The following is a 14,311-nucleotide window of genomic DNA, read 5'->3' as shown; positions in this document are numbered from 1 at the left end:
AGAATCCATGAGCTAAGAACAGTGGAATGGAAAGAGAAGGAATCTGGGTCTACAAGATACTGTGGGCTGCCATACCACTCCTGGACTGCCAGGATCCTCTAATATGAAGAGGTAGAAGAAATAAATTTCCACCTTGTTTAAAACACTGTTATTAAAAGCTCTGTATCCCACTTCTAGGAATACATCCCAAGAAACTAGAAACACCAATTAGAAAGGATATATGCACCCCTATGTTCATAGCAGCACAATTCACCATAGCTAAGATTTGGAAACAGCCTAAGTGCCCATCAACAGATGAGTGGATTAAAAAACTGTGGTACATCTACACAATGGAATACTACACTGCTGTAAAAAAGAAGGAATTCTTACCATTTGCAACAGCATGGATGGAACTGGAGAGTATTTTGCTAAGTGAAATAAGCCAGTCAGAGAAAAATAAATATCACATGATCTCATTCATTTGTGGAATATAATGAACAACATAAACTGATGAACAAAAACAGATCCAGAGACAGAGAAGCATCGACCAAACCATCAAACCTCAGAGGGAAGGTAGGGGAAGGCGGGGGTAAAGGGCAGAGATCAATCAAAGGACTTGTATGCATGCATATAAGCCTAACCAATGGACACAGACACCACAGGGATGAGGGCATGAGTGGGGGCAATGGGGGGATAAGGGCACATAAATAATACCTTAATCAATAAAGAAAAGAAAAAAAGCTCTGTTACTGCCTGGCTGATGTGGCTCAGTGGTTGAGTGTTGACCTATGAACTGGGAGATCATGGTTTGATTCTCAATCAGGGCACATGCCTGGGTTGTGGGCTTGATCACCAGTGTAGGACATGCAGGAGAGAGCCAATCAAGGATTCTTTCTAATCACTGTTTCTATCTCTCTTTCCCTTTCGCTTCCTCTCTAAAATATGCATATTTTAATAATAAATGAATAAAAAATAAAAGCTCTGTTACTAGCCTGGCCAGTGTAGCTCAGCAGGGTGAGCATCATTCCCATGAACCAGGAGGTCACGGTTCAATTCCCAGTCAGGGCACATGTCCAGGTTGCAGGCTCAATCCCCAGTAAGGGGTGTGCAGGAGGCAATTGATTAATGTTTCTATCTCTTTCTCCCTCTCCCCTTTCTCCCTCTCTCTCTGAAATCAATAAAAACATATTAAAGAAGAAAAAATAGCTCTGTTACTAGAAGTTCTCATTCCTGTTATGCCCACATTACAGATAAGGAAACTGAAGCTCAGATCAAGTTAAGCTACTAGTCTTCATTTACACATCTAGGAATTTTACAAAGAGCCAGATTTTGTACTCTATATGACTATACTATATTAAGAGTAACTACAAACTCTTGAGGTTCAAAGTTTAAAACCAAAAACCAAAATAGAGTGGTGCTAAAACCAAAAATTTGGAGAACTGATGCCCTAGAGTAGGGATCATCAGCAAACTACACACAGGCCAAATGGGGCCTGCCATTTATTTTTATAAATAAACTTATATTGCCCTAACTGGTTTGGCTCAGTGGATAGAGCGTTGGTCTACAGACTGAAGGGTCCCAGGGAAGATTCTGGTCAAGGGCATGAACCCTGGTTGCAGGCACATCCCCAGTAGGGAGTGTGCAGGAGGCAGCTGATGGATGTTTCTCTCATTGATGTTTTGAACTCTCTATCCATCTCCCTTCCTCTCTGTAAAAAATCAATAAAATATATTAAATAAATAAAAAAATAAACTTATATTGAAACAAAGCAATACCTACTCCATTATATACTGTCCACAGCTGCTTTTGCACTACAATGGCCAAGTTGAGCAGCTGGAGGAGCCTAAAATATGGCTTGCAAGGCCTAAAACACTATTGTTACTGTCATAAGCAGCTAGTTAATACTGATAATGGAAGGAGAGCAAAGGGGAAGTCAGACATTATAAGCATGGTCCTCTGGGCAGCTTCACACTCCCCATGGTCACCAGTCCATTCTCTGCAAATCATGGTGGAAGGGCTCCAACAAAGGGGGAGATGGGCACATGCACTGTGAAGTTGGTGTGACATAGGGAAAGTGCTTGTCTGTCAGTCTAACCTGGGAAAAAGATAGCTGGCTACAGAGGCAGAGCCATTGCAAGCACGTGAAATCCTGAAGAGTTAATTGGATGAGCTCCCAGTTATAATCCCCAGACAAATAAACTTTCTCTCTCTTATGCTCCTGCTCCCTTGCACTATCTTGCTCCCTGGCCCGCCCCCATCCATGTACTAACCTGCCATGTGGTCTAAGCAGCCTCACAGCCCATGGCCATGGGGATCTCACACACAATGGACTGCAGCTGGGAACGCAAGCTAAGTCAGCCGGTTCCTGGACTGGTCTGTGCTTTAATATGGAGCGAAGACTCTGGGCAATGGCCTTAACTCTTGCCCTGCTAAAGAATTTTTTCATGAGAAACGGAGGGAGATGGAGCCTTGGAGGGGAGCTCCCTTAAGTTTACATCATCAATAAAGCTTTCCACGATACCTTACCCTCCCATGGGGGCCTCAGGAAATTCTTGTTCAGGCGTCACCCCAAAAACTCCACTTCTACCAGCAACAGGTGGGGAAACAGAGGGCACCCCACTGATAACACTACCTATTTTATTACAAAAAGTTTGCTACCCCCACCTTAGAGTAAAGGGTGCTCTAGATTCACTATAAAGAGGCTTAAAAATCAAGCCTCAAAAAGGTCAAATTGATTTTTAACTAACTTAACTGCCTGCCAGAACAAAGTCCAATCCTCTTTAAAAACAAAGAAACAAATAACAAAACAAAAAAAAACAGCACTCAACAACATCCAATAAAAAATTACCACAAAGAACCAGAAAAATGTGAACCATAATAAGGAAAAATCAGTCAATAAAGGCCAATATAAAAAAAATAAAAGATAATAGAATTAAAAAATAAGGACTTAAAAATACAAATATCTACCTATAGGTGTATAATAAACCACCTCAAAGCTTAGTGCCTTTAAAAAATAGTCATTACTTTCTCTATGAATCTGAATTTGGGCAGGGCTCAGAAGGGAAGGCTCCATAGAGCGTCAGGTATGGCAACCTGACTTGAGATCTGAAGAACCTGCTTCCAAGATGGCTCATTAATATGGCTGGCAAGTTGATGCTGGTTCTCAGCTGAGGCCATAGGCTTTGGCTCATTTCTTTATAGGCTTCTTCATTTGATGTGGGTTTTCTCACAGCATGGTAAATGGACACCATGGGAGAGAATAACATAAGAGAGAGAACAAGGAAGAATTTGTATTGCTTTTTATGACCCAACCTCAGAAATAACAGTATCATACATCCATACTCTTAGGCAAGAAATCTGCCAAGACCCAACCAGTTTCAGGGGGAGACACAATGATGCCATCTCTTGATTAGAGAGTAGCAAAGTTGTAGGTGAGCATGTGCAATAGGTAATAATGTTGTGAGCACTCTGAAAAATCCAGTCTGCCATAAATCTGTTAAAAAAATTAAAAGAAAACATGAAAATGGGAAGAGATGAAAGATATTTAAAAAACCAAATGGAATGTCTGGATATGAAAAAGAAATCTGAAATAAGAAATTTATTGAATGGGATTAATAGCAGCTTAATCATTGCAGAGACAGTGAATACAATCATATAGCTATAGAAACTCTCCAAAGAGAAGTATAAAAAACTAAAAGCTCTCATCCCTCATTAAAATGAATACAATATCAGTGGTCTATGAGACAGTATAAAGCAGATTAATATGTAATTGGAGTCTCATACCTATGATAAAGTTTAATTTATAAATAAGGCACAGTAAGGGATTAACAACAACTAATAATAAAATAGAACAATTATAACCAGTCAATGAGATATAATACCAAAGCCACAAGGAGCGTAAATAATAAATTGGAGTTTATAAAAATAAAAAACTCTTGTAAAAAGGCAACCCACAGAATGGGATAACACATTTAAAAATCATATTTGATAAGAAATTAATATCCAGAATAAAGAATTCCAAAACTCAACAGTAAGAAAACAAAAAAGCAACTCAAAAATGGGTAAAGAACTTGAATAGACATTTCTCCAAAGAAGATGTCAAATGGCCAAAATTGATAGATATAAAAAATAAACAGACAGAGCCCTGACTGGCTGCTCAGTGGTTAGAGCATCAGCCTACAGACCAAAGGGTCACGGGTTCAATTCCCGGTCAAGGGCACATGGCTCAGTTGCAGGTTTGATCTGGCCCCGGTCAGAGCACATGCGATGTGTCTCTCTCATGTTGATGTTTCTCCCTCTCTTCCCCTCTTCCCTCTCTTCCACTATCTCTAAAAAATAATTGGGGGAAAAATATTCTTGGGTGAGGATTAAAAAATAAATTAACCAATTAACAAATCAAACAGAATAAACAGACAGAAGAGTGTAACAGTGGTGATCAGAGGTTGGGTGAAGAAAAGTATAGGGAGTTATTGTTTCAGTCTGGGATAATGAAAAATTCTAGACATGGTAACAGGTGTAAAACAATAAGAATGTACTTATTGCCACTGAACTATATGCTTGAAAGTGATAAATGGTATGTGTATTTTACAATAAAAGAAATCATTAAAATTGACCATCTCAACAGACCAAAGAAGAGAAATCATAGGTTCATATAATTAGATACAGAAACAGCATCTGAGAAAATCTAATAGTATTCATTTAAAAAAAGTGTAAATACACTAAGAGTGGAAGGGAACTTCATCAACCTGCTAACCTAAAGGGTTATATTAGTTTCTGGCTAGTAAGGATAAACAATCCTCAGCAGGAAGCTGGAGGTGTCCACAAAGGCCTCAGAATTGAGGAAGGAGCAAATGATGAATGCATCCTCACCAAGGGAGTTGCAGGTCAATCACCCACAGCACCATTAAGTGACTGGAAGCAGATTCTCTCAACCACAAAAGCACGCATAAGATACAGTTAACTTTAGACATGTAGTCACACACAGGGAGCTCCAATGCTAGATCACCAAGAGAGAATTGGCAATTATGGATTTTCCTTCTCCACTTCCATACCAGCAGGCCTAAAGAGTTCAGAAATTAGTTAAGAATATAGGAGAAGCCCTGGCCAGTGTGTGGCTCAGTTGGTTGAGTGTTGTCCCATGCACTGAAAGGTTGCCGCTTCAATACCCAGTCAGGGCACATACCCAGGTTTCAGATACCATCCCCAGTCGGGATGCAATGGATTGATGTTTCTTTCTCTCTCTCTCTCTCTCTCTCTCTCTCTCTCTCTCTCTCTCTCTCTCTCTCTCTCTCCTTCTCCCTCTCTCTTGCTCTCTCTCTCAAGTTAATAAAAACATATTTTTAAAAAAGAATATGGGAGTAGCTAAATAAGTGAGGTGGGGAAAGAGAAGCAAACCACAGCTTTCTTATTCCATTTACAACAGACTCAACCTTAGGTAGAAAAGAAACCTTACAAGAAACTAAAGCAAGTCTGAAGCTTTCACTTCAGCTAGGGCTGAATGTTTTCATTTTAAATCTATCTTTTGCTACTTGAAATGAACAGAGAACTGTATATGTTACCCAAAATGTCATACCTGCTCCTTATTGAGTTCTCACCCAGGCCAAGGAAAGAACTTGCCCCTGATTTAAAGCAGCAATGGGATCTAAAAGAAAATGCTACTTTGTATTTGTGCACTACACATCCATCTTGACACATCATTAATACAAACTATTTCTAAAATCTCACTCAACTAGCTGAGAAACTACTACAAGAAATAAGAGTTGCTTATTTTCTCTGTAAAGGGGAGAATATCTAAGGAGTTAAATATTTTGTTTTATCTTAACAAAATATAAAGTCCAAACTGAACTTCTTTCAAGCTTACATGTAACACTTTTTTTCAATACAGAAAGTCCTTTCTTTACTGCATAATCTATATGTATATACAAAAGCCTAAACAACCAAACGACTGCTTGACCAGTAGCTATGATGCGCACTGACCACCAGGGGGCAGATGCTCAACGTAGGAGCTTCCCTCTGGTGGTCAATGCGCTCCCACAGTGGGAGCACCGCTCAGGTGAACAATGGGCGCCACATACTGGGCTCATGGCTGGTAAGCGCCAGAGCCTCTCCCATGGACACTCCCCCTGGACACCCCTCCCCCATCCAGACCAGGACCCGGATCTGGACTGGCATCGTGACTCATTGGGCGCAAGCCAACGGCCGCTTCTCAGTCATGGGTGCGCTGATATCGCCCTAGGACAGGCCCACCGAGACTGCAGCGGAGCGGCAGCGAGCCTACAGAGCTGTGGCAGCAGCAGGCACAGCAGGGCCAGGATGAGTGGGAGCAGCGCAGTGCCCCGGCTCGGGCTCCTCCCCGGTCGCCTGCTGATTCAGCACTACTACATCCCTCAGGGGATTTAAGACTGCCGGTTTGGGCTGATCCCCACAGGCCAGGCCAATGGACCCCACCGGTGCACAGATAACCTGGCCTCTAGTCCTATATTATAAAAGCCTAGGTGGCGTCACACAAGATGGCTGTGCACACAGCGGAGGCAGGGCCCGGTGGCCACTCTGCACCGTCGGGCCTGGAGGTCCCACGGCTCTGCATGGTGCGGAGGAGGCCAGTCCCAGCCTCTCCGCTGTCTCGCATGGACGAGGCGGGTCATGACAGGGGAGGGCAGTTGTGGGCAATCAGGCCAGCAGGGAAGGGCAGTTGGGGGCAATGGGGCCTGCAGAGGAGGGCAGCTGGGGGCGATCGGGCCAGGAGGGGAGGGCAGTTAGGGGTGATCGGGCCGGCAGGGGAGGACAGTTGGGGGTGATCATGCTGGCAGGGGAGCGGTTAGGGGGCAATCAGTTTGGCAGGCAGAAGTGGCAAGGGGCAATCAGGCAGGTGAGCGGTTAGGAGCCAGCAGACCTGGATTGTGAGAGGGATGTCCGACTGCCGGTTTAGGCCTGATCCTTGTGGATAAACCAGCAGTCGGACGTTCTCCAAGGGGTCCCAGATTGGAGAGGGTGCAGGCTGGATTGAGGGACACACACCCCCGTGCATGAATTTCATGCACCGGGCCTCTAGTATATTAATAAAAAACATATAGAAAATCAAATAGAAGAAAGTAGAACACTGAGCTTATATAATGGAAATATAAAAGTTGGCTCCCTAAGAGGTAAAAATTTACCTAATCCTAAATTACACCACGTGCTTTATATTTAGTCATAATCTTTGACCACCAATTTCTAATATTTCCTTTCATTTGTTTCCATTCAGAGTCAGTATGTAGCTAACTAGTAAGGTCCAATAATATCTGGTTTAGGTTAATGATTTCTAACATAATCACAATTGTCTTAAGTTATTCAGCTTAGTACCTATTATTTTTTAAATGGCATCAGCTCTTTGATTTTTTTCCATTTGCTCTACTTTTAAAAAATAAGGGGAAAATGCAATAAACTATTCAGTCATTGCACAAATGTTTTTTACAAAGATGTCTAAGTGCTAAAACTGCAGTGTGATGACATAATGGGTCCCAGTGTTCATCTGTTAACTAATATTTTTTAAGAACCTAAAACTTTAAAAATTTATAAAATAAAAAAGTTATGTACAGTCTAAAATTTGGGGAGGAGGGAAAATTAATTAGTATGATTTGGTTTAAACATATGTTGGTGTGTATATGATTCTATTAAATTTATAAAGTACTTTTTGTTCAAAGTATCCTAATATATATAAAAAGCCAGGTGCCGTCACGACCGGACAGATGACCAAACAGCAGGCTAAGGAGCTGAGGGAGTGGGAGCTGTGGACCCCTGGCCGCCCGGAGCCTCGCGGGGCAGGGGCTGTTAGCGTGGAGCTTCGCGGGGTGGCTGAGGCAGAGGAGCAGGGTGGGGGCGGGGAGCGTGGCGCGTCGCAGGACGGTGGAGGTGGAGCAGGGCTGTGAGTGTGGAGCTTTGCGGGGCTGCTGAGGTGGAAGAGCATCGCAGGGCGTGGGCAGTAGAGAGGCTGAGGAGCCTCGCAGGGCGGGAGATATTAGCGTGAAGCTTCATGGGGCGGCAGAGGAGTGTTGCGGGGCTTGGGTGGCTGAGGCCAAGAAGCCTCACAGGGCGGGGGCTGTGAGCTTGGAGGTTCACAGGGCAGGGGCCACGGAGATGGAGGAGCGACGCTGGGTGGCGGACATGGCCGATTGCAGCTAGGCCTAGGGATCCTAACCACACACGATTTAATCGTGCGCCAGGCCTCTAGGTTTAAATAACAATGGCACTTATGGCAATCAATATTCTCATTCAAGTAGATTCTAGGAAATACTGACCTTTTCATTTATTTATTTTTTATTTATCTAAAGTTTAATCTATCAACCTTTCTCTTTAAAACAAAGTAAGCCAACAGAACTTTTCATTCTTTTTCTTAATATTCTTCTGTTCTTCATCATTTTAATAAAGTTTTTTTATTATTATTTATTCAATACATTAGTCTTCTGTATAAAACTGTATTTTCGGAGAAAACCCTGCTATCTATATATATAAAAGGCTAATATGCTAAGTGCCCAACTATCTGACTGGTCACTATGACACGCACTGGCCACCAGGAGGCAGACACTTGCTGGGGTCCAACCCCAGCAAGTCCAGGGGTCCCCAAAGGTGTGGACGGAGTCGGCGAAGACGGAATGACACGGAGACAGCGTTCAGTTGATCAGCAGCCTAGCCAGGATCTCTAGCCAAGTTCTGGTCAGGATCTCCAGCGAAGTTCTGGTTAGGATCTCCAGCCAAGTTCGGTAGCCAGGTTCTTCAGCTAGGTTCTGTCTAGGTTCTCCAACCAAGTTTTGTAGCCAGGTTCTGTCCAGGATCTTTTGCCATGTTCTCTCCCTAGGTTCTGTCTCTAGGTTCCGTGTCCAGTTTCTGTCCAGGATCTTTTGCCATGTTCTCTCCCTAGGTTCTGTCTCTAGGTTCTGTGTCCAGTTTCTGTCCAGGATCTTTTGCCATGTTCTCTCACTAGGTTCTGTCTCTAGGTTCTGTGGCCAGTTTCTGTCCAGGATCTTTTGCCATGTTCTCTCCAGCGAAGTTCTTCTGTCTCTAGGTTCTGTGTAGGTTCTGTGTCTAGGTTCTGTGTCCTGTTGTCTTGTTACATCTGTATTTATACCAGTTGATTCCAATCCTATCAATCTCTATTCCAAAGGTTAGGGCGTTTCTTATCTCCATTCCAGGGAGTAAAGATTATGTAGCTTAAGCATGATTGTTTGTAGTTAAAGTGATTAATTACCCGCCTGGCACTTAGTTAAGGGGTTTTATTCCCTCCCTAACTTCAGGGGAAAATCCCTACCTGGGGAAACAACCTTTCTCAGAGAGGTGACGTTGGTTAAAACACATAGTGCCAAGAAGGTGAGCAAACATATTAAGAACAGTATGCCATATATGCCAGGTCCCTTGAAACAGCAAGGATGGACCGGCTCCCAGCAGACACTCAACACTGATGCGCACTGGCCATTTACAGAGAAACAGCACTGAGGACCGGGCGCCGACAAAGCAACACTCAAGCGGAATACAGGCCCTGCCACCACCCCGGAGTGACAGCCCATCCAATCGCAGCTGACACTGCCGAGACCCCATGGTGCAAAACGCGGCCCACAGCCCTGCCCAGAAAAGGTGGCTATAGGCACTGGGTAATGACATCACATAGCAATGCCTAGCTTCCTCTCCCTAGCGACAGGCCATTTAACGATAAATGGCACCGTGGATCTGGCACCCACAAAGCAACACTCGGCTCCCTCCAAGTGGGACACAGGCCCTATCACTACCCTGAAGCGACACCCCACCAAATAGCAGCCGACGCTGCCAAGACCCCACGGCTCAAAATGTGGCCCACAGCCCAGCCCAGCCCAGAAACAGTCGCTGTAGGCACCAGGTAATGACGTCACGTAGCAATGCCCAGCTACCTCTACCTAGTGACTATCCTCCTTGGAGTTTCTTCAACCCAGGAACATGACTTGCTTTATACCCAGGTGCAAACATTTTAAACTTTAACCAAATGTCTGTGAAGCGTTTTCCCATGCCTCATCTCATTTGATCCTCACAGAAGTCCTGAAGTAGGTAGACAGGAGACTTGGTAGAATCTTATTTTCTTTTCATTAGCCGGAAAATGGAGATTTAGAAAGTTTAGAAACTTGGCCCCACCTAAAAGAAGTAAGAAATGGTGGAACTTGAAAATGACTTCAGGTTTTCTCACTGCACAGAATATAGTCAAACACTGCTACAGTTAAATATTTCACCTTTGTTCTCCCTGCGTGATCTACAATAATAATCACTTCGTGTTGATATTTACTGCTGTGTTGCTGACAATTACTTAAAAAAGAAGCTGGGGTGCTTCACAGGGCTGGAAAGAGTTTAGCTAAATAAGAAAGCAAGTCTAATTAAGCAAGTTTATCAATAGATAGATAGATAAGTGTGTGTTTCGATCTGTCATTGTCGACTATGAATTTGGTTGACACAGAGAAAGGGTGAATGGCGACATTAAAATATTTCTTCTAATTAATTTCCTTTCAATGTGCACAAATTCGTGCACCAGGCCACTAGTTCTAATATAATACAATTAAATTAGGATACTCATGATACAACTTTTAAGCAACAGCCTTTGATGTCACAAAGAAACAATTTACCCTAGGCCAGCCATGGGCAAACTACGGCCCGCGGGCTGGATCCGACCCATTTGAAATAAATAAACCAAAAAAAAAAAAAAGACCGTACCCTTTTATGTAATGATGTTTACTTTGAATTTATATTAGTTCACACAAACACTCCATCCATGCTTTTGTTCTGGCCCTCCAGTCCAGTTTAAGAACCCATTGTGGCCCTCAAGTCAAAAAGTTTGCCCACCCCTGCCCTAGGCTATACTGTATAATAGTTAAAAGTGCAGGCTCTCTGGTCAAAGTATTTATGTTCAAATAGCAATCCTTTCACTTACTTGTTGTGTGACGTTGGGCAAGCTACTTAATTTATACATCTCTGAAACTACAAAATAAGGGTTAAAAATAGCTGTAAAGGTTAAATAAAATGAATGGGTAAGTGGGGAAGACATTTACCAAGGTATTTGCTATGTTAAGTTTTTAAAAAATATATTAGCTGCTGTTTTTATTCCTGGGTATACATATTTAATACTCTAAGACAGGAGTTGGCACATCATGCTATAATAGAATAACTGAGTAGTTATAACAGAGGCCAGATAATCCACAAGGCCTAAAATATTTACTATCTGGCTTTTCCATAAGAAATTGGCTAATCCGTAACGTAGGAAGATAAAAACAAACTAAAAACAGATGGCATACTAGTAAATGGTGCAAGATAACAAACTTAACGATTTTCATCTAAATCAGTAAATTCAAAGCAATTGACAAACATATATATATGGCCGGTTTCCTTTTCCACAAAAAAGCATTTCAAAACTAAAAATGTCTAAGTTAAAATATTTTTTTCCAAATGGAAGTCACTCCAGGTGTACTTAATGCCATGCATTTAGTTATTGTATTGGGTCACAAGCAAAGCATATTTTTCTGAAATAAATCATATTGAAAAGTATATCTGAAAAATATTTATGAAATAGGAACTGTGTATCATAAAGAATTCATAAAGGATATGATGGAGTAAACTTTAAACACATTCTAGTTAGCAGAAAAATAATGCCTAAAACTTATCAAATGCAGAGTTAAGTGCATTTCACTATAATTTCTAAACTTTTTAAACTATGTCATAAAAATAGATTTCTTTGCCCACTTGTAACCTACACAAATTGAAAAATTCAAAAATGTATTACTTGGAGAACTCTAATGATTCCACCAAAAAAACTACTATATCTGAGAAATAAATTCAGTAATGTAGCAGGATACAAAATAAATATCCAGAAATCAGTTGCATTTTTATACACAAATAATGAACTATAAAAAGGGAAACTAAGAAAACAATCCTATTTATAATTGCATTAAAAAAAATACCCAGAAATAAATTTAACTAAGGATGTAAAAGACCTATACTCAGAAAATTATAAGACGCTGAAAAAAGAAATGGAAGAAGATACAAATAAGTGGAAGTTCATACCATATTCATGGATAGGAAGAATTAACATCATTAAAATGTCCACACTACCCAAAGCAATCTATAGCTTCAGTGCAATTCCTACCAAGGTACCAATGGCGTATTTCACAGAATTAGAACATTTATGCCAAAAATTTATATGGAACCACAGAAGACCCTGAATAGCAACAGTGATCTTGAGAAAGAAGAACAAAGTTGAAGGAATCATGCTAGCTGATATCAAACTCTACTATAAGGCCATAGTAATCAAAACAGCATGGTACTGGTATAAAAACAGATATATAGATCAATGGAACAGAATAGAGAGCCCAGAAATAAGCCCACACCTTTATGGTCAATTAATATTTGACAAAAGAAATGAGAACATACAATGGGGTAAAAACAGTGTACTCAATAAATGATACTGAACAGATATGTGAAAAAAAAAAAAAAGAAACTAGGTCACCTTCTTACACCACACACAAGAATAAACTCAAAATGGATTAAAGACTTAAATGTAAGATTCACAACCATAAAAATCCTAGGAGAAAAGATAGGCAGTAAAATCTTGGACATTTCTCCTAGCAATATTTTTTTCTGATATATCTCCTTGATAAGGGAAATGAAATAAACAAATGGCACTACATCAACTAAAAAGTTTTTGCACAGCAAAAGAAACCATCAACAAAATGAAAAGACTGAATGGGAGACCATATTTACCAATGATACATCCGATAAGGGATTAATATTCAAAATTTATAAAGAACTTATAAAACATACCACCAAAAAACACAATCCAATGGAAAAATGGGCCTGAACAGACACTTCTCCAAAGAAGACATACAGATGGCGAATAGTCATAAAAGGATGCTCAACACCACTAATCATCAGATAAATGGAAATTAAAACCACGAGTTATCACCTCAAACCTGTCAGAATGGCTATTATCAATAAATCAACAAACAACAAGGTTGGTGAAGATGTGGAAAAAAAGGAACCCTTGTGCACTGTTGGTGGGAATGCAGATTGGTACAGCCATTGTGGAAAGCAGTATGGAGTTATCTCAAAAATATAAAAATGGAATTACCTTATGACCCAGTTATTCCACTTCTGGGAATATATCTGAAGAAACTGGAACACTGATTTGAAAGAATATATGCACCCCTATGCCCAAAGCAGCATTATTTACAATAGCCAAGATCTGGAAGCAGCCAAACTGCCCATCAGTAGATGAGTGAATAAAAGAGCTGTGGTACATTTACACTTTGCAATACTATTTGGCTGTAAAAAAAAAAAAAAGGAAATCATACCTTTTGCAACAGCATAGATGGACATGGAGAGTATTATGAAATAAGCCAGTCAGAGAAAGACAAATTCCATATTATTTCACTTATTTATGGAATCTAATGATCAAAATACACTAATAAACAAAATAGAAAGAGACTCATAGATAGAGAGAACAGACTGATAGCTGACAGAGGGGAGACTGGGTGAAAAGATTAAGAGGGGGAAAAAAATACAACTCACAGAATATGGTGATTACCAAAGGAAAAGGGGGGATGAGAGAGGTAGAAGAGGATAAATGGTGACGGAAGGAGACGATTTTGTGTGGTGAACACAATGCAATATACAGATGCTGTAATACAGAACTGTATACTTGAAACCTATGTAATTTTATTAACCAACATCACTGCAATAAATTCAAGAAAAAAATTTTTTAATGTATTACCTGAATTGGATGTTCACTAGATGAGGCTGGGAGCCATCTGATTGCCAATAAGTTTCTAGATTGTCATCTCGTAATTGATCCACTCCAAATCCTAAAAACACCACAAGTGACAAAAAATTCTCATGCTAAAGAAAGAGCTGTATATTTAAAATATAGCCAAAACCGGTTTGGCTCAGTGCATAGAGCGTCGGTCTGCGGACTGAAAGGTCCCAGGTTCGATTCCAGTCAAGGGCATGTACCTGGGTTGCTGGCACATCCCCAGTAGGAGATGTGCAGGAGGCGGCTGATCAATGTTTCTCTCTCATCGATGTTTCTAACTCTCTATCTCTCTCCCTTCCTCTCTGTAAAAAATCAATAAAATATATTTTAAAAAAATAAAAAATAATAATAAAATATAAAATAACCATATATATATATACACATATAAATATACACTGAATGGCCAGATTATTATGACCACCCCATCAGTAGTACTTATTGGGCCACCTTTTGCCTTCAATACTGTGGCAATTCTTCTTAGCATTGACTCCACAAGATGTTGAAAGGTGATGCAAGGAATCTGACACCATGCCTGATGAA

The 14,311-nt window shown here is 40.8% G+C and overlaps 1 protein-coding gene across 2 annotated transcripts in view; it reads right to left on the bottom strand.

Moving 5' to 3' along the window:
* Positions 1–14,311, bottom strand: part of ANAPC10 (anaphase promoting complex subunit 10) — a 51,995-nt gene that overhangs the window by 33,665 nt on the left and 4,019 nt on the right. For both annotated transcript variants that reach the window (XM_081091821.1, XM_081091822.1), the window contains exon 3: positions 13,733–13,823. In XM_081091821.1, coding sequence (XP_080947947.1) covers positions 13,733–13,823 — 91 coding nt within the window. The remainder of the gene's footprint in view (positions 1–13,732; positions 13,824–14,311) is intronic.

Source organism: Myotis nattereri (assembly GCF_964212035.1).
Source record: "Myotis nattereri genome assembly, chromosome: 5".
In the NCBI taxonomy this organism is placed as follows: Eukaryota; Metazoa; Chordata; class Mammalia; order Chiroptera; family Vespertilionidae; genus Myotis; species Myotis nattereri.
This window is presented reverse-complemented; position numbering and strand designations above follow the sequence as displayed.